The 27,091-nt window shown below is 38.4% G+C and overlaps 1 protein-coding gene across 1 annotated transcript in view; it reads left to right on the top strand.

Moving 5' to 3' along the window:
* Positions 1-1,639: 1,639 nt before the first annotated feature.
* LOC131953009 (neurogenic locus Notch protein) overlaps positions 1,640-27,091 on the top strand; it is a gene marked incomplete at its 5' end in the record, with an annotated part of 64,215 nt that continues 38,763 nt past the window's right edge. The window contains 4 exon segments of the mRNA XM_059315982.1: positions 1,640-1,765; positions 2,422-2,556; positions 3,330-3,534; positions 5,203-5,336. Coding sequence (XP_059171965.1) covers positions 1,640-1,765; positions 2,422-2,556; positions 3,330-3,534; positions 5,203-5,336 — 600 coding nt within the window.

The following is a 27,091-nucleotide window of genomic DNA, read 5'->3' as shown; positions in this document are numbered from 1 at the left end:
CCATACGAGCAACAGGCTAACAGTAGATAAAATTTGAACACAAATCTAACAGGGAAATAGACATTAATACTAATAGTTTCGCTGTCTGTCAAGAACGCTCTGTCTGACAAGAACGCTCTAGAGAAAACACAAGCAAAATAAAAACATGCACAGTAATTCGAAAAAACGAAATATGACGTCGACACATTTAGCGTAGAGTAGAACATAATCTCAAACCAGAGAGTGCACACAGTAATATGACGTCATTGATTATCGCGTAAACATTGAAAAAAAGGAAATTTTGTCTAATCTAAATGGTTTGCGTGAAGAGTTTCTTGCATATAATTCTTCGGGTAGGGGCGAAGCCCCACCCCCCGCGTAAGAACGTCTTACCCCCCCCCCCCCCCCCCCCTCCCCAACTCAAAAGAAATTTCCTCATCGATACTCTATAATAAAATTACCGCCTAATTAATGTGTCTAATCTAAAAAGTGGTTTTCTTGCAATTTCTTTAATGCAATTCTTCGGGTAGTGGCTAAGCGCGACACCAGTGTTTCTTTCAGACTTTTTCCTCCCCGGAGAGGGGTGGGGGTAATTAAAATTTTCGGGGGCGGGGGGTAGAATTTTCGGGGAGGGGGCGGACACTGGAAAAAGTATATAATTATATTTCGTTGAATGGGACGGTGGTGTGTGGGGTGGGTGGGGGTGGGAGGGGTGGGGGTGGGGGTGGGGGGTGGTGTGTGGGGGGGGGGGGGGTTGGTTTTAGTTTAGAGAAAAGAGACAGCACTATCAACCTAGCGCCCGGTGTATCCTTCCTCAACGGGCCATTTTTCTCGTTACAAATAATCTTCAAGTTATACAATTATGTTTTTTTTTCTTTTTTAAAATAAAATCAAAGTTAGGGAGAACTTGAGAAGTGGTGGAGGGGAGGGGGGGGGGGAAGCAGTAATAATGACCAGATTGGGAATATAAAAACTTGAAAGGCTAGTACTGCACTGATTTAACGGAACTAAAACAGATGCACGTACTACTTGTGCCGAGACCCGTCACTGGTAATGTGTGTGTGAGTAGGGGTGGGGATTGGGGGGGGGGGGGCAGCTAAAACAAAGAAAAACTCGCGCCAGACTTCACGAGAATTTTCCCGCTTCCCCGCGTGAGAAAACACTCGCCACTTCTGAGTACACAAAAACTCTGCATTTTGATTGGCTGCTCAATGGCCACAATCTTTGTGTCTTCCCCTCCATATATATATGGTTTCAGTGACACTACCATACAAGTCGCTTTAGTATACATTATTATACATGCCAAACAACCACTTTAGTTAGATGGTAAGCTAATGACGCTTACTGTTGTATACGTTTAATTTTTACTCAGGAACATGGTCTATATTCTTTACCTTTGTCTACCTTTTGAGTTGAAACAATACTTTATATCTAATCAAATGAAAACTATATCAAGTAATAAAATGTATACGTTTTGTGGTAAATGAAAACCATATCAAGTACTAAAATGTATACGTTTCTGACGTAAATAAAAACCAAACCAAGTACCAAAATTGAGCTCCCTAGACCATGATCGATTGATGATTGTGTGATTGATGATTGTGTGATTGACGACTGTGTGATTGATGATTGAACAATCTGTGCTCTTGCAGGTGTGGAGAGAACTATATCGGCCAGTACTGTGAGGAGGACAGCCCGTGTAGGAACAGTTTCTGTATGAACGACGGCAAATGTAGCGTCTATTACGTCAACGGCGAGGCCAAGGCTCAGTGCGCATGCCCAGTCGGTGAGTTCCGGTCTGCCATGTCTGGGTCTAAATTTAATTTTTTTTTTTTTAACTTTATAACACTAAGCTTTTAAATGCACTGAAAATTTAAAAAATAATAAAACAAACTGGCTTTCGTGAGTAAGTTCAAATAATTGTCACTATATTATGCAAGAGATTTCAAGGACTACCAACTATTATATTTTAATTACTAGTTCGTCATAAAGTTAGATATTCTTACGTTGTCATCAGTGAAGTATGTGTTAAGAAACTTTGAAATAAATAGTTGTATTAAATGTGTGTCAAAAATACATTACAGTATTTACATCAAACAGACATACAGACAAATAGATAGACGGATATTGTAACCTAAGTAAAGTCTAATAAAATACAAAGAGCTTTGTTTTTATTGTATATACAATAAAGTACTTGGTTATTTTCCAAGATTTTATTTTTAGCATGGTTTTAAATGGATCGTAACGGATCTTTTATCCTCCATATTAAATTGTTTCCAAATGGATCTTTTCATCCCCCAGATTAAGATGTTTTCAAATGGATCTTTTATCCCCCTGATTAAGATTTTAAAATAGATCTTTTATCCCCCAGATTAAGATGTTTTCAAATAGATCTTTTATCTCTCAGATTAAGATGATCTCAAACTGATCTTTCCCCCCCAGGTTTTGTGGGTAAGATCTGTGACCTTGTAGACCAACGAAGCGCCTGCTCAAGAAACCCGTGCCTCAACGGCGGCAAGTGTATCATCGGGAACACCCTGGACAAGTTCACGTGCAGGTGCATTGTGGGATACCGAGGTAAGTCACGTGGTACCATTGTACATTTTTCGATTGGCTCGTCCTGGTTGTGTGTTTATTGTGAGGCACTAAACGGAGATAACTCATGTTGCACTTTGACCTTTGTTTGTTTAGAGTAGTAGGGTCTTAGATAGGTATGACAGGTTAGATAACCATTACTTCTATGACAGAGCCGTATCGAAGTGGGGGAGGGGGGATTTCTTGGAATCCTTAATCTTTGTTCTTGTCTTGAAAAGTAAAGAACGTAACTTTCCTAGCCTGGCGGTCTTTAGTGCAGATGAAGTAGAGTAACTATGTTTCTGTGACCTCGACATATGAAGAGATAGTGTGATCAGCACTTGAATACCAGATCGACCTTACTTTCCCTAAACAGAGTCAGGTATTCTCAGTGGACTTGGTGGGCTCATCGACGTCCTTCTATAGACCCTAGCCCGGGATCCGAACTCCGGACTTTCGAGTTAGCAGGCATTCGCTCTACCATCCGACCTGTCTTGTCTTGAACCTAACCTTAACCCTGACCCCACGACAGACTTAACATGATGGAACATAAATTACTTAATTATCGTGTTGGAAAAACATCATCGTGACGTAATAAAAGTGACAGTGACATTATAAAAGTGACATTATAAAATTGGCGTAACAAAAGTGACGGAATAAAAATGACGCAATAAAAGTGACCTTACAATAGTGACGTAATAAACATGACATCATAAAGCTGCCGCTATGACGTCAACCTACGATGACCTAAACCCACATTATCTGTGACTCCCCAGGTGAGCTGTGCGGCCAAGAGGACCACTGCGCCTCCCAGCCGTGCCGGAACGGTGGCACCTGTTTCCCAAACGACACGGGCTTCGTCTGCGCCTGCCTGGCCGGGTACCGGGGCGTGACGTGTATGGATGACGTGGACGAGTGCTCTGAGGATCCCAGGATCTGCAAGAACCGAGGAACCTGCCGAAACAAATACGGCAGCTACGAGTGAGTTTTTGTTTCTTCTTATTGTTATGCGTCATTTTTTGTCTCCTCTTTTCCAATTCACTTTTTTTTTCGTATTATTTCAAAACACTCTTTTACTTTTATATACAGGCCTATATATATATATATATATATATATATATAATATATATATATATATATATATATATGTTTATATATATGTATATATATATAGGCCTATATATATATACGTATGTATATATATATATATATATATATATATATATATATATATATATATATATATATATATATATATATATATATATATATATATATATATATATATATATATAGGCGTGTGTGTTTGTGCTGTTAATAAATCTCCCAGCAAAAGCCCCGCCATTTGTCTGTCCTGCTGTCTGCTTCCATCACCTCACCGTGTCTGCTGGCCGTCCACACAATGTCCCCATGCATGTTCCTGCGCCATGTTAATTAATGTGTTTCAGGCTGTGCGGGTCATAGGTCACACCCAGACATGCAATGACGTCACAATATTTTTTTTGTGTAGGATCCCACGGACAGCTAGACTAAATGACCCAATTACAGCTACAACAAAATCATGAATACTCCTCCCCTCCCCCCCCCCCCACGATTATAATTTGATATTAATCAGGATCAACATAAATAATAAGTAAATACACCTTTTTATAACTTGGTATTGATCAAAAGAAGAAAATTCTAAATTCCCAAGAGACCCTATACAAGCAACACATAAACTAGTTTCATGATCGAGAAAGAAAGGTTAGCACAGTCCCTCCGAATGTTTGGGAAATCCCGAAATTGACACAGAATCTTGTGGGTAATGATACGTGAAGTATTTAATTTTATACCAGCACACTGACAGCATCGTATTTCCATTTGATGCCCCCCCCCTCCCCCACTCTGGCATTTAATATACACAGCATGTGTCATTGTCATCGTTCTTACATTGACATCGGTGTTACGTTTTTGCCTTCTGTCTTTACTGTTGTCATGTTAAGTCCACCCTGTATACTCAACCTTACTTTGATTTTCACCTTATCCGCCCTAGCACTTCTTCCCCCCCCCCCTCAATCTCCCACCACTGCCACCAACGCACCCATTCCCTGCATTACAAATCCTTGTTACTTTCTTCCCTTCCACCCTTGTTATCCGTGCACTCCTCCCATGTATCCCAAATCACTTTAATCATTGCCACCCCACTACTCCCCTCTACCCCTGCACTCCCTAATACCCTCACCCTTGCATTCCCTGCACCCCATAGTACCCTCACCCTTTACCTCTCCCACCCATGCACACCCTCATACCCTCACTTTTATACATCCCTCCACTCCCTAGTACCCTCACCCTCATATCTCCCCTCCCCTCCCCTCCCTAGTACCTTCCCCTCCCAAGTACCCTCTCCTCCACTCCCTATTACCCTCACATCTCCCCTCCCCTCCACTCCCTAGTACCTCCCCCTCCCAAGTACCCTCTCCTCCACTCCCTCACCCTCATATCTCCCCTCCACCCCTCCCCTCCCTCACCATTATACCTCCCCCGCACTCCCTCGTACCCTCACCCTCTACCTCCCCTTCACCATGCACTCCCAAGTACCCCCCTGCACTCCTCCCCTCCACCCATCCGCCTCCCACCTCGCCACAAATCTCTCATGTTTCCACTCCCCAGATGTGTGTGTGCCCAGGAGTACACGGGCCCACATTGTGAGGATGTTTACATCCCCTGCACCCCATCACCCTGTCAAAACAACGGAACCTGCAGGAAGACGGGGCCCTACAACTACGAGTGCACCTGTCCCACAGGTAGGCTGCACCATCACACACACACACGCACTCGAACATACACATACACATCAAACCCACCACCAGTGTACACAATCATCAACATATACACCAACAAACACACTCATCAAAACGCAAGTCATCCTCTCACGTATAGGCCAATTCATTAGAACACACCCATCAACATACACATAATCCAACATACGCACTTAGCCAGCACACACCCTCTCCTACACACTCCTCCCACTCATACCATAATGACGACGTGTGGATGATTCTGATACACCCCCCCCCCAACACATACACACTCATTCATACACTCACACATTTGAACCTGTTATTTGTAGCAATCGCCAATAACAACATACCTTTTATTGATAAAAATAATATCAGAAACCTTACTCTTAATCTATCGACCTTTTAGTCCTCTCTGTATTTTCTGATATTTTTGTTTTAAGGGTAGAGAATATTTTACTTAATACAATCTATCTATACATAATTTCTTTAATCATTCTTAACCTAATACTCATCTGTTCTTCTACGCCATAAATAAAGTCTAAAATACACATTATTTCTTCTTCTTCTGCTTTATTGATGAATCAAGTCGAAAATACAATATACTTACAGGGTTCGTACGCAGTCTGGAAAGTCTGGAAAAAGTCTTGAATTTCGAAAAGTGAATTTAAGACTTAAAAAAGTCTGGAAAATCGCTAGTTTTTGGGCAGGATTTTTTAAAAGTCTGGAAAAAGTCTGGAATCTAGTTTTAGAAACAAAACTTCGTAGTCCATATTTTCCAACTTAAAAAATTGCTATTTTTAAGTGAATTTACTCCAATTTTTTTCCCGCGCTACCGCGCGGGTTTACACTGTGTTGTGACGTTTTTTCGCTGGTTCGCAGAAAAAAATGCTCAATTACTACGTCATTGGGAGAAGAGGGGAAGGGAGGGAAGAGATATTTTGTGGCACGACTGACCGTGTGAATGTGTTACAAGTACTTACAATTGTCATTTAATGAAAGAATGATCGCCGTCAGAATTGTTAGGCTCTGATTTTACCCGCTATTTTTTCATCGTTTGAGGTTGCATGCAGGCAGTCATAACAAAAGTTATGGGAGAGATGTGTGAGTGGTAGTTTAGATATAATGTATCAGTCTGTAAGGCGTCATCCATTTATGAATTACAACAATTTTTCGGATTTTAGACCCCCCCCCCCTTTCCCCACTCCCTCCCCGCCCTCTGTCCACACGCGTTCACTTACTTTGGATTAATATTAGCATTTATAAGATTAATAAGTCGCAAGGCCTCCTTGGGTTCATACCTGTAATTCTGTTTGCTTCAGCTTAACCAAGAGGTACTATTTTTTATTAAGGAGTCGACCATAAATGACGTCACACTCCGGAAAGTCGGGAGGAGGGTTTTATAATAATGTTAGGGCAGATATAAATACCGTGTTTTGTTTACACGCTGTGATGGTTTTTAAAACACTAACACAGTCGTCTTAATTTTACTTTCTACTCACAAGATACAAGTTTTATGTTTGTTTTAGAATGTAATCACAAAATCTTCTGACCCCTTCCCCCCTCCATGTGTACGTCATAAATAGATGACCCCTTTAATTTTAATTCACCTTCCATTAAACTGTTTTTTGAAATCTTTGCAAATGCTGACGATTAAAGTTAGACTACCCCGCCCCTCCTTGTAACATCGGTCCTTTGTGTGAACTCACCGTGACCCCAAGTGCGTAGTTGGTACCGCTTGGTAAGTAAGGTGGGGGAGGGGGTATAAGTCACAGCACAGTTCATGTTATGACGTATTAAACAGGCATACTGAAGTCTAGACTACTATGACCTCACAGTGACCCCTTCACCGTGTCGTGTATGTGGGGGGGGGGGGGGGGGGGGGGGAAGGGGAAGAAGGATACCGGCAACTTTTTTTTATATTGCAGACCCGTTTCTCAGCTATTACTCATATTTACTGTCTATAAGCACAAACAGTGAATGATTTTTTTTTTTTTTTGCTCTACATTTTTTTTTACAAGTAACCTATATTTATTTAGGCTACTTAACAAGAGCAGACCTAAATTAATACATTACATTATTATTCTTTATAGTAATTAACTCTCACTATTATGCAATACCATTTTAATGATAGTTTAATTGAAAACATAAGCAATTAGATCAGGAACAGATTACATAAGTCTAATGTTGGAAACAAAATAGTTGCATCATTTTAATCAATTATTTTAATTGTTAAAATTTTAGGTAGGGTGGAGTAGGCAAACTTAGAAAAAATGTTTTTTTGTCAATTTGGCTAGAGAAAGTTCACTGTGAATATAGCCTAAAATAAATGTCAATTTAGTATAAGTAATTATAATGACAGTACAAATAGTGCATCATTTTAAAAAATTATTCGCTAACACATTATCTGTCTAAAGTCTGGAATTTTTCCAAAAAAGTCTGGAAAATGTCTGGAAAAAGTCTGGAATTTCATTTTCAAAAAGCAGTACGAACCCTGTACTTAAATTATTACTTTGATTGTTTCGTAACAGTCTATTATCTCCCTTTGTATTTATCGACAATAGAGTTACGCGTACTGATTTGACCTACTTTAAAATTTTAAGACAAAACAGTATAACACATGTTACATCAAGAATAAACAATGTTATATTATGATCGAACAATGTAAATTAGACTTATTTTCCTGTCTTGAGCTTTATCAATTGTTACGCTTTTATTTGGATATATTGGCTTGCGTGTATGTTATAACATTATAATACCTCCACGTTTAATAGTAACGTGTATAAATTATGCTACAAATAATAATTTGTATGTTAAGTATCCTGAGCGGCCAAAAATTCAAAATATTTTGTAGTTCGTTTATTTTTAACCTGCCCAGAAGGGGGGGGGGTGGCTTTCTACCGGCGAATCAAGGGCATAACCAGTTTCGGACTTACTCTAAGGGAAATAATTTATCTCGTCCCGTGTTAATTACGAGCTGGTGAGCGGTTATTACTGGTACGCGCGTGGGTGGATGTGCTACACACACACAACCCGGTACCCGTGAATCATTCAGACAAGGGTAGATTTACCTTTTTGCACAGTTTATTTTTTCTACTCCTGTTTTTTGCCCCTGCTACTACTTTTTTTTTGTTCTAAATTTACTACTTAGAACATATTGTCTCTGCATTATTTTCCTTTACCACATGCATTGTAGATGAAGTAAGTTTACGATTTAAAAAAAAAAAAAGAAGAAGAACCACCTACAACATTGCATTCACCACTCCCCTCCCCACACACACACAGAGTCTTCCCCTATATGCTTGAGTCTTTAAACACAAATGAAATACATGCCAAGTCCCCCCCCCTTTATCTCTAGAACATGCAAACATGTATTGCCTCCCCCCCCCCCCCACACACACACACTCTCTTACCTTGCAGCCACTTGCTACTACTATACACTGGCATGTTGTAGGGTGGGGGGTGGGGGGAGGGGGGTACTGATTGCGCATGACTCACACTCAACTCACGTAAGCTCATTCAGAATAATGCTGAAGTGCGCAAATAGCTGCCACCGTTCTTTTGTTTTTTGTTTTGTTTTTTAAATAAACAGCTGGAGTTCTAAATCCAAGTCAAGGTGTCTTCCGATATAGGTAACCTCCTTCTCCCCCCCCCCCACCACACACACATACACACTCTTCCTCAATCCGCTCCCATCCCCCACCCACCCACCCCCGTATTGGTAACTGGGTTCCTTAGGTAACTCTTGGTAATTATCGGGAGCTTGTGGTAACTCTAGTCTTAGTAATCGGGTACTTAAACTTCGGGTAACTTTAACCATGGGTAACTTACAATGGTAACTCTAGTCTTAGTAATCGGGTACTTAAACTTCGGGTAACTTTAACCATGGGTAACTTACAATGGTAACTCTAGTCTTAGTAATCGGGTACTTAAACTTCGGGTAACTTTAACCATGGGTAACTTACAATGGTAACTCAAGGGCAGTCTTGGTAAAATTTGGTATGTCTTGGTAACTTCTCTTGGTAACATCTTTTGGTAACCCTAGACAACACTGGATCATTACTGGTAACTGGTAATTAAAGGTAACGCAAGGTAAATCCTGATATCTCAAACTTACTGTGGTTACTTTAGATACCTTTTGGTAGTTCTTAGTTACCTTTGGTAGATTTAGGCGGCATAAGTAAAAGCGTATTCGAAACTTAAGGTAACTGATGATAACTAGTAATAGCTGGTAAATCGGGGTAATTCTCTGAGATACATGGTGTGGGGTGGTGTACATTTGTGGTGAGGGTAGGATGATGTATAGAAAAATGGAACTGGTGTGGCTACCAGTAATGAGTTTAACCATTCAACGTTCAATGCGTTGGAATGGGGGAAAAAAATGAACAATCATCGGTTGCTTGAAAATGAACACGGGATTACTCGTTGCGAGTGTACGTGGCTTAACACATCGATAATCCTTAGAAAGTAGTCTCAAATAAACAGAATAACACATCCATTGTCATATTGTTGGGGGGAAAAGGGGAGGGAGGGGGGGGGGGGACAAAAGCGCGATTGTGTGAACGATAATTACCTGAGGACTTCATTACCAGGCACAGCTAGGTGTGTCATGTGACCACTGACATGCGATCATAAGTCAACGGTTTTTTTGTCCGGGCTGTTTTCATAGCAAGGGGATTGGTTTACGATTGGTTGCTAAAAATGTTTTTAAAGTATGGTATACCGATGTGGTCACCGAAGTGAATAAACTAATTTCAATTAAAATATGGAAAGCCGATGTGGTCACGGTGAAGAAATTAATTTCAATGCAAATATGGAAAGCCGATTTGGTCAGCAATCGCTCTGAAGAAATAAAATTTCAATTTAATTTAAAGTATGGAAAGCCGATTTGACCAATGTAAGGAGAATCCTTTGGCCTATTTAAAAACGTAACTATAAATTATGAAAAACCGACGTGGCCAGTGTTTAAAAATTCGCAATAAAATAAGATAGATAAGCAGAAAGGGGGCAATTTAAATGACTTACTACAATGTATGGAAGACCGACTTGTCTGATGTTTAAAAAATAGGAAAAAAATCGAGATAAACCTCCGCGTTGATCTACCCATTCATTTGTTACCCGGGCCATCAGTGGTAAATTAGTTCTATGTCAACACACCGCCGATGTTCTACTCCATGTTCTATACCGGGCCTGCCGTCCGCCAACCTCGTCTTATCTACGTCACGTGCTGGGGCTACAACCACCGAGCAAATATTGGCACTCGTGAAACGCTCGGGCTGCCTATGAAAGAGGCTACACCGCTTACCCACACACAAACTTGTAGACGATGCTTCAATACACAAACTAATGGTCTAGTTGTCTAAGGTTTACTGGTGGGGGGGGGGGATATTTTAAAGATATTTTTTAGCATAGCCTAAAAACTCAATAAAATTTCTTATCAACGTAAATTGTATTGCTTTTTATATTGGAATTGTTTGCCGTTTAAAACACGAAATACTAGTGTTAGTCTAAGATTGTTTAATTAAATGGCAAATTATATTTTCCACTTAGGCAACACATTATAATAAATGTAAAAAGAATTCACGATCAGTTGTAAGCGTTGACCAACTGCAATATAAATCGCTGAATGAGATATAAAGTTAAACTTATTGTACTAAATTTAAACAATCAACGCCGTTTGATTTCCTAAAGTTGAACTGAATATGTTCATATCTTATTTCACTTGATCTTTTTAATAAATCAATATCGTATTTGCCTCTTCTATAAATAAATTTCACACTACCAAGTTAAACCTATCAACACGTTTAGCGGTATGTCCGAATTTTTTTTTAAGAGTTGAAACCATTTCCGGAATACCATAAGACTTGTATTACAAAAAAAAATTATTCAAGGCTAGCTGTATTATTCTGGTCCGAGTGTCCCCTTTTGTTGGAGTCGTACCCCGTAAAAAAAAAAATTCCAAGTGGAGGTTCAGCCTCGCTTACTCTTTTGTGTGGCAGCCCTCGAGTTGTCCTCGATTGCTGGCTCTCCAGTCCTAGGCTTTATCACACGACTTGTACAAGTCCTTTGTCGCGGCCAAACAACAAGGATACGTTATAGGGTAGTTATTATATACAAGAACGAATAGGCCAAATTTGTAGCCTCTATAATATGCTATATGTATTTATTCGTTACACACAATATCGATATATCTCGATATATATATATATATATATATATATATATATATATATATATATACTATATATATACTATATATATATATATATATATATATATATATATATATATATATATATATATATATATATATATATATATATATATATATATATATATATATATATATATATATATACTATATATATACTATATATATATATATATATATATATATATATATATATATATATATATATATATATATAATGTGTGTATATATATATATATATATATATATATATAAAATTTATTTTATTTCTTGCCCTCAACAAAGTTTTACTTTTTCGTGCGTATGTGTGTGTACGTGTATATGTCTGAGTGAGTGTGTTTGTGTGAACAAATCCGACAACACTTGCCAAACTAGGCTTAGATATGCAAAGTAGTCCCCGTCTGTATAGACGAGTGTCTGGCACCAAGAATAGGCCAAAAGTAAAAAGCTTAGTCGCCCTGTGTGACACTGGCCTGCTAATTGTTCCCCATGCAAAACTCTCTGACGGGACACCCAGGCCCGACGTATTGATGCGGGGCTGTCGTTTTATACGGGTGACTTGCTTTTACAGGGTTTGGTTTATTTTTTTTAGCTGTTTGGTTCGGGACGTCTATGTTATGGGTCGGTGTCAATGTTATGGGTCGGGTGTGTCAATGTTGTTGTTCGAGTGTGTCAGTGTTATGGGTCGTGTGTGTAGTGTCTATGTTTGACAATATTTTCACTGCTGGTGTTATTGAAGGTGGCCTATATACAGATATAACAAAATGAAAACTTTTTTTTTTGCGGAAAAGCTTTTATTGTTGACCTATATTGGGTGGTGATGCTATACTTGGTGTAATATTTTTAAAATCTAAACCCTTAGATTTTTTTATTAGTTGCATCTTTATTTTTATATTATCTTTTTTTATTTTTTATTTAGTTTTATTAATTTTTTTTTTGCCCGTATTTTTTTCTTTTCTCCGGGTAAAAACGACTAGTATTATATGAAACCCTTGATGTTTGATGACTCCGCCTGAGTGATGTTCGCTTCCTTGTGAGAAGTTACCGTCCGCGACTGGCCAGTTTACTGGACAAATATTGGTCAGCTGGTGTCCATTTTGTTGCCAGTTTGTCTTCCTTGCAAAGATGACACCTTGCCATTGTCTTCGCGCCGGCGCACCAGATCGGCCGCGAGATCGTAGGTCATCCGGCGACGATGACCTTTGTGTCCGCTAATAATATTTAATTTGACGCGCGGGGCGGCGCGCTGTAAGAATTGTAATTAACTTTTCGGACTGAGGGAACAAGACAAGATAAAAACATTAAATATTGATCCATTACACCGTGTCCAGATGTATGTTTTGGACCGTGTCAATATATTTCAAACGCCTTCCCTTGGTTGGGGTATCCAACTGTTTTGTCGGCTGTAGATTTCACAATATTTTTTTCACTTAAGACTTTGTTAAGCTATTTAGTGAAAATTCTATTTTTTTTTTATTTTTTAAACAGTTTTACAAAAGCCATTGCAACCATTTGAACAATATTTAGCAATTCCTTAAAACTGTATACAACTTTCTTATTTAAACATGTCCGCGGTTTTTGTTGGTGCCCGAATTTAAGTCTCTGGAATTTATAGTTTAGGATAAGACTTAGGGTTAGGGTTAGCGATTGTTTCGCGTCTGTACTCTACATAGGAGACGTTTGATGGTGGAGTGGGGGGGGGGGAGGATGGGAATTGTAACAAAGAGTTGTCACATTCGCATATTAACGTTTTACGAATTGTATTTCATTTGTCTTTTTAAATTTATGAACCGCCTTCTAAATTTTTCAACTAAATCTGTTTGGGGTTGGCGTTATTTTTTTAAATTAAGCAAAAAAAAAATGTAATCTTTTTGCTTTTTGTAAAAAAAAAATTGTTATTTTTCTGTTTCATTATTGTTATGGGTGCGAGCTATAAATCGTGACGTGTCCCCCCCCCCCCCCCCCCCAAGCTTTTGGCGTGTGGCGATCGGGCAGTAAACAAGAGAGGAGGCTACTTGTCATTTGCTTGTCATTTTGTCGTTTTTCACAATTCCGTCTTTTCAGGCCACTCTCCTTAACTAAACAACATTTTTTTAACGGAATCAAACTTTTTTTTTTCATTCGAACATAATAAATGAAGAAAGGGATAAAAAAATACAGTCTCACATTGTATCAGGGTGTTGTTGTCGATACTTTTAATGTCCTTATCTGGCTGTCGACGTTTGAAGTTTATAAACACAAGGGAGATAATTTAACTGCATTTAAGTTTTTTACCTTTTCCTCCGCATTTTCCTATACTAAAGCAAAGTGGGGTGGTTTTTTTTATCTTCAAATTCTGTAATAATTAGCTTTGGCCATCACTACATTGTAGAATCTAGAAGGTTGAAGTTGAAAATATAATATAATACACTATTATAGAAAATCAGAAAACGGTAATTTTAAAAACATATAGCAATCATATATTATTTTTAATTTCGTTTTGATGCACTAGTCTCATTGGTGTTCTTCGCAATCATTGTATTTTCAAATATTTATTTCAATAAATGGATTTTTAATTTTTAAAAAATTGGAAAATTAAACCTATTTCTAACTAAGTCAAATTATAATTATATTATCGGCTATTTTATTTTTACATATATTAGATGATAAGCCTATTTTCTAAATTACTATTAAAACACTAACACTTACTATAAATACCCTAACCATGACCATAAAAACCCTAAATCTGACTATAAAAACCCTATCTTTAACTATAAAAATCCTAATCCTGACTATGAAACCCTAATCCGAACTATAAAACCCTAATCCTGACTATACAAAACCTAACCCTGACTATAAAACCCTAATCCTGACTATACAAAACCTAACCCTGACTATAAAACCCTAATCCTGACTATACAAAACCTAACCTTAACTATAAAAACCCTAATCCTGATTATACAAAACCCTAAACCTGACTATACAAAACCTAACCTTTACTATGAGTGTAATCAGCAACAGGCTGCAGGGCGCGTGTTTTACAGCACCCCGCACGAGCAGGCGGCTTACAGTAGACACCGTGTGGACAGGAAGTCATCAATTGTCAGACGGACACACCCCCGCACCCGGTATCGCCTTTCAATCGGACGAAGACCCTCGGTCACTGTCCCCAATCCCGGGGTCTGACCCCCCCCCCTTCCCCACACTCCCCCCCCCCCCCCCCCCCTCTCTTTACAATGAAACAGAAAAACGCCCGTTAATAGAAGAATCCTCATTGGAAAAGGGTAGAAAACGAGAGAGAGGTGGGGGGGGGATGTTGAATTAAAATACTGCAGGCTTTGTTACGGCCATTACGGACCAAAATCGCTGACCTCATTCCCATGCCAGGACTAAGCCACCCCCCTCCCCTCTGCCCTGACCGTCTGTATAGCTATCAGAGGTCTTCTTCCATCTTGTTGGAATTGTAAAGGTGAAAAAAAAAATCATCTTTCAGGTGGAAATCGTCACCGGCATCGGACTACATTCTTCCGGTAACAATAATCGTGCCGGAATGTTGGTATTCGCGGAAGTCGGAGACGCGTCCAACTACGCCGCTAAATGGATATTTATGGATATTCGTGGATATACCCCAGGCAGAGGTCGAGAGCTTTTGTCCCTTCTGAAAGATTGTGCTCCCTGTTTTTTTTTTTAAATCTCTATATTTCTTTTTCTGCTCGCTTAAAAAATCACAGCGCGACTTTACTGTATCGTGTCGATGTTGTCTGACAGTACTACCGCCAAAATCTACTTAACCGTTAATCCCATTTAACTGATATTCCTAAACTTTTTATTTGTCTGTGACTTTGTTATGACCTCAATCTGATGTCTAGTTAAAAGTTTTTAAAAATTAATGCTAAAAACCACTACTTACCCACATGTATTTAAATGACCCGGAAATGACCTTCTATTCATCGAATTTTATTTCTCAATTTATTTTTCTTGCTGTATTTCCCTGTATCTCATTAAATATAGAATCCATCCGACTTTGAAATGACGCAGTGTTTTTTTTTTTAAGTCTCAGATCTTGACTACGTTTAACTTTGCTTGACTGTATGTGTCCATCAGTTATATCGCATGTTGGTAACACATTCACCCCCCCCTTCCAACCAACAGCACGTAACTTCTTTAACCTGGGTGTACACATAGTTAACTCCCTTAACCTCGATGTACAATTGGTTAATTCCCTTTCCCCCGTATTTACAAACATCGAGAGGCGAGGTTAAAGAAACTCGGATGCATCGCATGAAAAGGCGTGTCGGTCGCCCTCAAACGTTTTAATAGAACTTTCATTTACCCGTGCGCAGCATCCCGCCGGATAGCCAAAGCAGGGACATTATGCATGTTGGCAGGTTATTAGGCATATCGCAATAACCCGAATGCGGGGTGGGGAAAAAACTGTTGAGCTGTACTGATGTCATGGAGATGAAATGTCATGTTGGAAATTGGAAAATTTTTCCATCTGGACTCATACTTAAAGAAATGAATTTTAATTTTTTTTCCATCGGCGCGCGCTGATTTTTTTTTCCTAATATTTTTTGGAACTACTTTTTTATTATTGATGTGTTAATCCGCGTGGTCACGCGACACACAGTTGAAAAGATCAGCGATGTTGGGCGCTCCTGGATTGGTTGTTACTAATACATGACAGATCGACAGTTTAACACACAACATTAGTCGATTACAAACACGACATAGGTCGACATAAGAGAACTTCGTGTTTACAATTTTAAAAGGTTCCATGACAATAGTAAATAACAGTCATATAATTAAAAACAATGTTCTAATCGACTAAGCTCATCCTAAATACTATAAATATTTAGCCGTGAGATATTTTGTCTATGATATTTTTTCCTATGATAATTTGTCCGTGATATATTTTGTCTGAGATAGGCCTATTTTGTCTTGAGACCATTTGTCCTGAGATAATTTGCCCACGGGATATTTTGCCTGAGATAATTTGTCCTGTCACCTTTAAAAATATTCCATCAGAAAGAGGTAAAGGCTCTAGACATATCCGCTCACTAAAAGCCCATATCCTGTATCTCACCCCCCCCCCCACCCCCCCACCCCCACATACACACACGTCACACTGCACATGACGGATGTTTATCCAAACTGTGACGTAATTGTGTGGAAGCCCCCCTCCCCCTCCCCTATTTTTTTAACCCTCCTATTGATGTGCTGTTATTTACGAGGTTTTTTTTTTTTATTTCGAATCCTGACAAATGGAAACAATTACAACCGGAGTCTACACGTCTGCAGACATTGACAGCATCCATTGAACACCGCACGGCGGGCGCGTGAAAATATGTGCGCGTGAGTGGGGGGTGCCACGGCCTAAGTTGCGATGTGTCAAAAGGTGCGCTTAATATACACACACACACACACACATATATATATATATATATATATATATATATATATATATATATATATATATATATATATATATATATATATATATATATATATATATGTGTGTGTGTGTGTGTGTGTGTGTGTCAGAGAATTATTTGTATGTGTGTCTATGCATGAGAGTGTGTGTGTCTGTGTGTGTCTGTGTGTGATGGTGTGTTCATTTCAAAAGTTGCGTGCATTTTTTTTTCTAAATTTTTTTTTTGGCAAACGTACACAGGACTAATGAGCAGCCACATTTCGTCTGACTTGGAAGGGTGTCAACACTTACAACTTCTGGAACCGCCCTCGGTTCCATCTCGATTCCAGACAAATTACTATTTCTGATAATCTTGAACTGGAAGATTTCCTTTTTTTTTTTTTTTTAAATTTTTAAAATTACCTTAGTAGCTTGTCAAATATCATGGGTTTTTACGAACAAAGTAGTTTTAATCTAAAATAAATATAGCCCATACTTTATTTTAATACTGGTTTGACAAAGTCACTAAATAGAAACTCTACTTCTCCTTCCTTTATAATGTCTGAATGAAAGGTGTTGTATTATTTTTTGTTTTGGATTATTATTATCTATTATCATTATTACTGATATAATAATAATAATAATAATAATAATAATAATAATAATAATAATAATAATAATAATAATAATAATAATAATAATAATAATAATAATAATAATAATAATAATAATTATAACAATAATAATAATAATAATAATAATAATAATAATAGGGCCTAATAATAATAATAGGGCCTAATAATAATAATAATAATAATAATAATAATAATAATAATAATAATAATAATAATAATAATAATAATAATAATAATAATAATAATAATAATAACAATAACAACAATAATAATAATAATAATAATATAAAATAATAGTCGTATTTGGACCAAAATAATTTATAAAATGGCTTCCCCACTTCCTGTGATAAGGACAGTTGTGACGAAGTTACAAAATTGAATAACAATTTCCCCAAGTGGGGTTACAAAATTGTCCAACAAGGGAGATAATGTGCCCGACGTGCGTCAACCAGATCAGCAAGGGTGTAATGGGCCGTGGTCGGATCAGGGGCATTAACTCTCAAGCAAAGTCCAATAACCCTCTCAGCCAAGTCCCATAACACATGAAGTCCCTTTGACGGGCAGTGAGTACGCTGCTTAAAACTTTCCGACTCGTGATTCTAATTAAAGTTATGGCGCGCCGGAGAAGGATTAAATTATTACAGTCCAGCCAGTTAATTAGGCCATTTAATCGCCACGTTAATTTACCTAACAGTCGCCAGGGTTGTATTTTTTTTTTTTGACACAGGGAAACATCATCTTTTTCCTTGACATGGCGCTAGCTGTCTAGGTCTATTCGTACACCACAGGCAAGCGGGGGGGGGGGGGTGTTTGGCATATTCGGCTTAATATATATCCTAACTTACGCACAGCAGGGTGTGAGGTGGGGGGGGGGAGTCGTCCATATGACCCCTCTATGCCCTCCCCACGTGTTAATTAAAACCAAAACCCAACCCTGCGCGTTCACTGACTCGCGTGAGTTAATGATAGTTAAGATAAGCCGGTTGATAAACTAGGGGACATAATCGCTAAGTAAATCTGTCATTTTCCACAAGAACAAAATCTCAACGAAAGGCGATAAAAAAAAATTAATTCCCTTTAACTTGCCTAATAATTTCACGTCTTTTTTTTTCGAGATTTCTAACTCGTGTGGAGTTTCCGTGATATTTCGCGTTGTGCAGAGGTTGTGTTCTTTGTTAATAGCGCACGTTATCTGGGTTTTTTTAGGCGAGTGCTGTCCCCTTTCGTTCTAATTTCTGCCACGCTCGGCACATGACCTTCATACTAAGGGTGCCACGGTGCTATAGAGTGCTGAGACCAGCATTCGAAAGATGCCACGGTGCTATAGAGTGCTGAGACCCGCATTCGAAAGATGCCACGGTGCTATAGAGTGCTGAGACCCGCATTCAAAACATGCCACGGTGCTATAGAGTGCTGATACCTTCATTCTAAGGGTGCCACGGTGCTATAGAGTGCTGAGACCAGCATTCGAAAGATGCCACGGTGCTATAGAGTGCTGAGACCTACATTCAAAACATGCCACGGTGCTATAGAGTGCTTAGACCTGCATTCAAAACATCCCACTGTGCTATAGAGTGCTTGAACAGCATTAGAACCATGCCACGGTGCTTCTCAGTGCCGAGTCGTGCATGATATATATATCCGGAGTATTTAACCAGTGTCCGCCCCACTCCCCTCGAAAATTTTATGTCTCTTCCCTCCGACCCGTCCCGGACAAAAATGTCTAGAACAGAAAAGGCTGAATACAAATATCGCTAGATGCGCAACAGCTAGTAGAAATACAAAGGAAATAAACACGTTATGGCAGAAGGACCTTGAGACGTTCTATACAGTTCCAGCCGAGGTTATTTTTTTTTAAATTAAATTCTCTCGAGAACAATGGTCGGTTGTCTAACTTGCACAAGGGGAGGCAAGCGGATTAGTTGGGACAAAATTTGTTGTCTGCCTTTAATTTTTTTTTAAAATAAATTGTGTATGCTGTAGTGTAGGAAATATATTCTGACACTTTATACCGCCATATTTATCATACAGGGCACACGTAGACCTTGTCTGGAGTTTATGTAAATAACGTCTGCTCGTCTTTTTTTTAGCAGAACTGTTCCTGTCAATTGCCAAATAAACAATGACACTCTTCAAAATATACACGTTGACCTGCGACCTTTTCCATGACCTCACAATTTGCGTGTTCTAGTTTTTTTTTCTCCCTTTCCCCTCCTAGATCTAGTTTTGACTGTCGTCCCCCGTCCCCCGTCTCGTCCCCTCCCCCCTAGTCTGGGGATAGGATGGTGGTGAAATTGGCTAATTTGGACGATGGTACCAAATCGTAGTGGGGACAGGAAGTTGTAGAGATGGCCGTAGTTATCGCAATAAGCGCTCCGCTCGTCTCGTACTTAAGTGACAGCATGGACCGTGTAGTACTTGCTGCAGCTCTTTGTTGTTTCTGTGACGCAATTTCATATATATATATATATATATATATGTGTGTGTGTGTGTGTGTGTGTGTGTGTGTGTGTGTATTTCAGTCCTTAAATCATAAACTGCCATGCGTACAGGTCAGTTTTAACTGATGAACTTTACGATAGGGGGGAGCACGAATGATAACTCTTAATTCAAGCACTATATTAAGATCTGGCTTGTTGTTCTTAATAAAAAAAAATATTCTTAAAGCAATTTTAGCTGCATAACAAAAAGCTAGACATGGCAAATATAAAGCTATAAAACGAAAAATTAAAACATGCTAGCCATTGCATTATTTACAATATATATATAGTCCTACTTTTCAGTTCGATAATAATTATTATAGTATGAATAATACTTATTTAAAGTTATTTATTCCTAAGACAATTTTGGATTTATAATAGGTTATGCACACGTGTATATGTATATATATATATACATACATATACATATATTTATATATCGGTATATATATATATATATATATATATATATATATATATATATATATATATATATATATATACATACATATACATATATTTATATATCGGTACAGCTTGTATAAACTAGTTATCTAACATGTGGTCAAACATGTGATTCATGTCGGTCACAATTTGTTTTGACTTGTTGAGCACATGACCAGAAGCACGTGCGCTCACGCTACTTGTACTCACGCCTATTCTTCCCCCCCACCGTTTGATGTTCCTCGTGTAAGACTTTGATCGCCACACCCGGGCGTCCGCGCCTTTGTGGCCCTCGCGCTGGGTCTCGTGCCGCGCCTCGCCCTCACGTGGTGGCTGCGTCACACCCCACCCAACGCTCGCCTTTCAAAAGCGTGGGTCAGCTCCGTTTTCCTATTCGACACAACTGAATCAACAAGCACTAGAAAGTCATTTGATTATAAGAAAAAAAAACTTAGTGCAACTCTGATCTAGACACATTAGTTTGAGAATTAAAAAAAAAAAAAAAAAAAAAAAAAATTCTGGGGTGGGGCAGTGTTTCTGGAGCACAAAAAGCCCCATCTAAATTAGGAGAGGGAAAAAAAATTCCCCACTCGCAATTTTTTTTTTGAACTGTGTTTCTCACAGCAATAATTTATCTTTACGGGTTTTTGATACTGTTTACGAGTGCATAAACAACAGGTGTTATTTCGAACATCGCTGATAATGTAGTCGCGGTACGGTGCAAAGTACTAAAATGCAACCACGTAAAATTAGACCTAGGTATGAATATAGTTTATTATTCATATATGCATTAGTATATATATATATATATATATATATATATATATATATATATATATATATATATATATATATATATATATATATATATATATACATGTGAAAATGTAGCTGTTCGATATAATCTCCAAAATGTAGGTATTTCTATGTTTCTATGTTTCAAATACTTGAGCCAGTTACAACTACTGTACGCTTCACCGTGGCATAGTTTCCATATCACAACCAGGCCTAGAAACGAGACGTTTCCAAATTTTTTTTTCAATCCTTCGTGTGAGACAAGTTTCCAGTCCAGATCTCTAGACCTCGGTGCTATGCAATTTTTTTTCTCTCTCTTTGTTTCGCGTGTTTTTTTTTTTCTTTCTCTCTCTATGTCGTTTAAATATACCCGTAAACCCCCGCCCCTCCTCTACGTTTATCACCCTGGTTTTGTGGGTGTTTTTTTTTTTTTTTTCACAACGAAGGGGTAGTTTTCCCACCGCGACTACCTCCCCTAGTTTTGGCCTCGGCATCCATGGGAAAATAAATGAAGGTCTAAAATGTTGATGTTAAGTGGTGTGGTAGAAGGAGATACGACCAGGGGAGAGAATGTCACAGGCACAAACCAGTTGACGTGGATTACGCGGCCTTGTCTCTGGAGGCCGGTGCCAGAGTTACGTACCTTCAGTGGCTTAAAGAACCTCGCCTGGTGTTGGAACCTCGTCTTAGACTCGTGCAGGATGGGGACTAACTTTTTCTGTTGTGTGGTGATTAATGCGGCTAACGATATCTCGTTTTACTCTTGTATTAATTCAGTGATATACATACATATATATATATATATATATATATATATATATATATATATATATATATATATATATATATATATATATATATATATATATATATATATATATATATATATATATATATATATATATATATAGGCAGACACGTGATGTGGTTTAGTGGTCTACTCTTAATTACCGATGGTGCTAATTACATTCGCTAATTACCATGTTAAGTTGATCGTGCACAGGAATATATATATATATATATATATATATATATATATATATATATATATATATATATATATATATATATAAAGTATATTTTTGTCGATAATTTGTCCTTATAATTCTAAGCTTGTGGGTTAATGTGTGTGATTAAAATGTGAGATCTCGCGAGGATTGATGCAGTGTCCGTGTACTGGATCATGTGATTGACTGACAGGTTGTTACCTGCGGCAGGTTGTCGATTACAACCCTCGCCGACTGGTGGCCGCCTCGGTTGTGATGATGACGGTATTTTACACCACCTCGGTGTAACTGTTTATTAAAAGGACTACGGTAACATAGTAGTGTGTGTGTTTGTCTATGCGTATGTGTGTGTGCGAGACGGCTAGGTCACTTCTATCACACGGAACCGTCCCCGTATGTTGTCGTGACGTCACATAAGTGCTTTTGTTCAGACATGGGGCGTGGGGACATGAAATAAATTGGTGGGGGGGGAGGGGGAGGAAGGGAGGGAAGGCTACAATCAAATGACAGTCTATATACTTATTTTATATCGGTACCGACAATAAATGCTCGTGGAAGAGTTGATTTCGTCTTTACGGTGTCATAAAATCAAGTTTAAAAACCGGTTCAAAATGACCTTTTAGTAGGGGTTAAAGCGAGTTATAATATTTAATAATGATATTATACAGTTAAAAATATTTAGTAGAATATTTAAGTTAACAAGTGTTGTTTATATTTCGGAGGAGTTTCGTGTCGAATGTATCCAGGTTAGCTTTCTGTTTAGTTTCTTGATAAAATATTTGTAAAATTCTTATAAAAGAGCGAGATCGCTTAAATTTAAACACCATATTTTATTCTGTTCGTGTAGAGATTTGTTGCATAGACATAGAAAGCAGTGTAAGGCATAGCCGTGATATATATATATATATATATATATATATATATTTTTTGCTTAAGATTTTCTTTATTACCGAATGGAAACGGGACTTCTCAAGCAACCCTTGCATTGTTAAAGGGGACAAAACTCCTGTTGAATGGGGGAAAAAACTTTCCAGTTAAAGGGGGCAGAACTCTCCTGTTGAAGGGGACAGAACTCCCCTGTTAAAAATCTCATTATACACGAGTCACACAGCCTTAAAAGTTAAAACTTCCCATACAAAAGTATATCGATAATTCCGTCGACCCCGACCCCTCGTCTGCACCAGGCACCTACCTATGTGCTATAGTCGACGTGACATAATCTGGAATGCACGCGACACCTCATGTCCGTTAACACCAGCCCAGCCAAAAAAAAAAAACCTGTTCCATTCTTAACGCCCCTAATCCGCCACTCCACCCCTCGCTCGCTGTACGTCTCACAAACCAACCAGCGAGGCCGAGGGGACGTAGGTCTAGACTTATCTGAAAGTGACAAATGGAATACGTACGTCATATCGAGTCTCTGCTCCACCGTGTGGTCCACACCGCTGTGGCAGCTCCACCACACCAGGGCGATGCTCTGCCTGTTATTCTGTGAAGGTGACCGTCCCGTCTCTGGCGTGGGGAGTGGAGTGGGATTTACATCTACCATGTAGTGAAGCTTTACATTCGTATGTTATTCAACATTATAGTTGTATGTTAGTAGACGAACTTGGCACAACTGGAGAACTGTGTGTATTATATATATATATATATATATATATATATATATATATATATATATATATATATATATATATATATATATTGTTCTTACTATGTTTCTTATTCGTTGATTAATTCCTGCTCTGGATATGGCTGTTTTATTCTTGCGCTAAAACACATTCATTTTAACAAGTGGCTTTCTCCCACTATATATATATATATATATATATATATATATATATATATATATATATATATATATATATATATATATATATATATATATATATCGTGTTTCTAATTCGTGGATTTATTATAGTTCATGATGTTGATGTTGTTTTATTCGACATTCGACATTTTCATCAAGTGAGCATTCTCCCATTATCGTGGATTATTATATTGTGTTGTATCACCAATTGATCACACTGTAGTTGTGTGATGAACCGTGGTGTATCGAGACACTTGGCTTTGTATTTATCGCTTTGTGAGGTCTCTAGTTGGGTGAAACAAAGATGAGTTCGTGGTCAACTGCTGGAGAGAGATTAAGGGGCGTGTTTTCGCTTGTAGGTCGACGCTCATTTAAACACTGCCTGTTTGTTTTCCAACGTTCGCGCTAACGGTTTTAATTGTTGTGTAAATTTGCAAGCGGCCAAAAAAGATGCCTGCGACTGTTTTTTTTTCGGGTTGGTCAGCTAAGTCCGGGCGAGAAGTCCGACTTCGTTTTTTTTTTCCGGATTATGTCGTGGTATCAGGCATTTAAACAGGTGTCAAAGGATTAAGGGGGAGATAATCGTGACAAGGGAGACAAATCTTCACCAACTCTGATGTTTGTTGAGTAAAGAGAAGAGGTAACCCCCCCCCCCCCTTACCCGTGGTTGGTTGATTAAAGAAAATAATTTTGTTAACACTTAGTCCTAACTTGGATTTGTTCCCGCGGTGTTGTGGTTGAATCTCCTCGCGGTGTTTTGGACGCTCTCGTTAATATTTTCTTCTGTGTTCAAAAGCTGGGGGGTCTATTGATGTAGATGACCACTTTGTTCGGATTACCGCGGACAAAAGCGCGGGGACGAAAGTGGGTGTGTGTTGACAAAGATGTACCCTAACACGTCGTAATGGGTCATTGTGCCGTGTTTGGTCAACCGGGGTGGTGCGCGTTCAACCGTGACCACAAGTGGTCATTTCACCTTTTGATGTTTCCCTCCATTGTTGACAAACACCGCCCCCCACCCCCCAGCCCCTCCGGCCGCTGGGTGACGTGTTTGGATAAGCTGATATTATGTAGGTGTCAGTTGCCATTGGTGACACGGGTTCAGAACGAGGCTATGCGTCAGTTGTGGTCACTCGGAGTGTTGACTTTAACCATGAGCTGTGTAGGATAACCCCAACTCGCTTAGCTTGCTCAGTCCACTTGCGCTGACCACTTCATGTACTGTGTAATTGACGTGTGATATATATCTACCGTGTAGGCGTCTTGTGATAACTTTTTTGTGCGAAGTGACTTCAGCTCTACAAGTCCAAATCTATTTCATTCAAAGGACAAACTTGCTTAGGATTACAAGCACTCGTTTTCACATCTTTATTCATATATACGAATGTGAATTGTTAACGCTGTTTTGAAATCGTAAATAGGTTTTAATATATACGTAAAGTATTTGTGTCGAACGGGTTTTTCCAAGCGATTTTATCTACCAAAGATGAGCCTAGCTTAAAGGCTTATTTGTGTGAATATTTAATGTGTAGCTTAAGGACGGTTCAGTCTGTAATATTCCTGGTTTAAAATTGATTTGTTTTAATTAACTGTAGTGAAATGTTACCCAAGTGTTCGCTAAAACTGTGATATTTTAATGTTGGATTACAATTAGCATAATTAGCTGACCGGCTAATGAAAAGGAAATTTATTCTGGATAATCGATGGATATGAGGCTGTTGTGGATTATACTGTTGATTGGTAAGTCGCTCACTTAATTGGTTACTATACAATACCTACGTTATCGTCGATAGATATTTACTGAATTATTCATACATAGTGGATAAATGAATAAATTAACTAGATCTTTAATGGATATGTGCCTATGTCACATACATAGATACACATAGATATTACATACACATGGTCTAAATGGGTTGGTAATTCAGACATAATGAATGAATAGTTTGCTCTATAATCCACCTCACTTAAAAGGCTTTAATTCGCTAGGCCTGTGTTGATATGTTTCATATAATTGAATACATTGAAGGGAGTGGTCCTGAAATACTCCCCACCCCCTCCTTTATTCAATTCATCTGTGTAGTATTTCGTCGATTCAGTTCATGTGCTCCATTCATCTGTTAAACTTTCACCGTCACACATCATTTCACAAAGTAAAGTTCCAGTCCCCGGACTGAAGGTTTAATTATTAGAGAACTTTAACGAAGAGGTTTTTGACGGGTATAAGTAAAAGTGAAGCGATGAAGTCCTACACAGCGTACAGAGGAGGGGGGGTCAACATTACCAATACAAAGTTAGGGTTAGGGCTATATCACAATGGTTAATAAAAGTGACACATTTATATTAGCTAACTTTAGCCCAGTAAACACATGTGGGTCATTAACATTTTTATAACGCCCAGTGACCTGGTTTCCATGGCAACTAAAATTAACCTTACTTGGCAATCATTAAAAAAAATAAAACCCACCTTATACAGTAACAAACATACGCATATATATTTAGACCCACCTTATCCAGTAACATACACATACGCTTTTATTAAAACCCACCACATACAGAAGTATGCACATATGCTTATATTAAAACAAACGAGCGTTAAGCTTCATAAAGAGAGCTTATTTTATTATTAAAACCTCCATTTGCAGACATTAATATTGTCTGCCATTCTTCCCCCCCCCCCCCCCGGTCACGTCTGACACAGTGACTCATGTCATGTCTGTTTCCCAGCATGCTATCTGTGTTATGACATGGTGAACAAAAACATGACATTCGGCGTCTTACAAAAACATCCTAATTATACCTCTATACAAATTATAAGCATATAATCCCCTAGCATTGTACTCTATGTTGAGAAAACATGGCGGGTAATTTTCTACAGGCTAACTATGAATGTATGCCTTTGAGTTGATAGAATTGTGGTTTTAAACACCCTAACCCAAAACCTAACATAATGCTGCATTTTATAAATCAACCTTAACCACACACAT

This window comes from Physella acuta, unplaced genomic scaffold, assembly GCF_028476545.2.
Source record: "Physella acuta isolate Inbredline_101_S28 unplaced genomic scaffold, ASM2847654v3 ptg000900l, whole genome shotgun sequence".
In the NCBI taxonomy this organism is placed as follows: Eukaryota; Metazoa; Mollusca; class Gastropoda; family Physidae; genus Physella; species Physella acuta.
The sequence above is the reverse complement of the archived record's forward strand: the minus strand, read 5'-3'. Positions and strand labels throughout refer to the sequence as shown.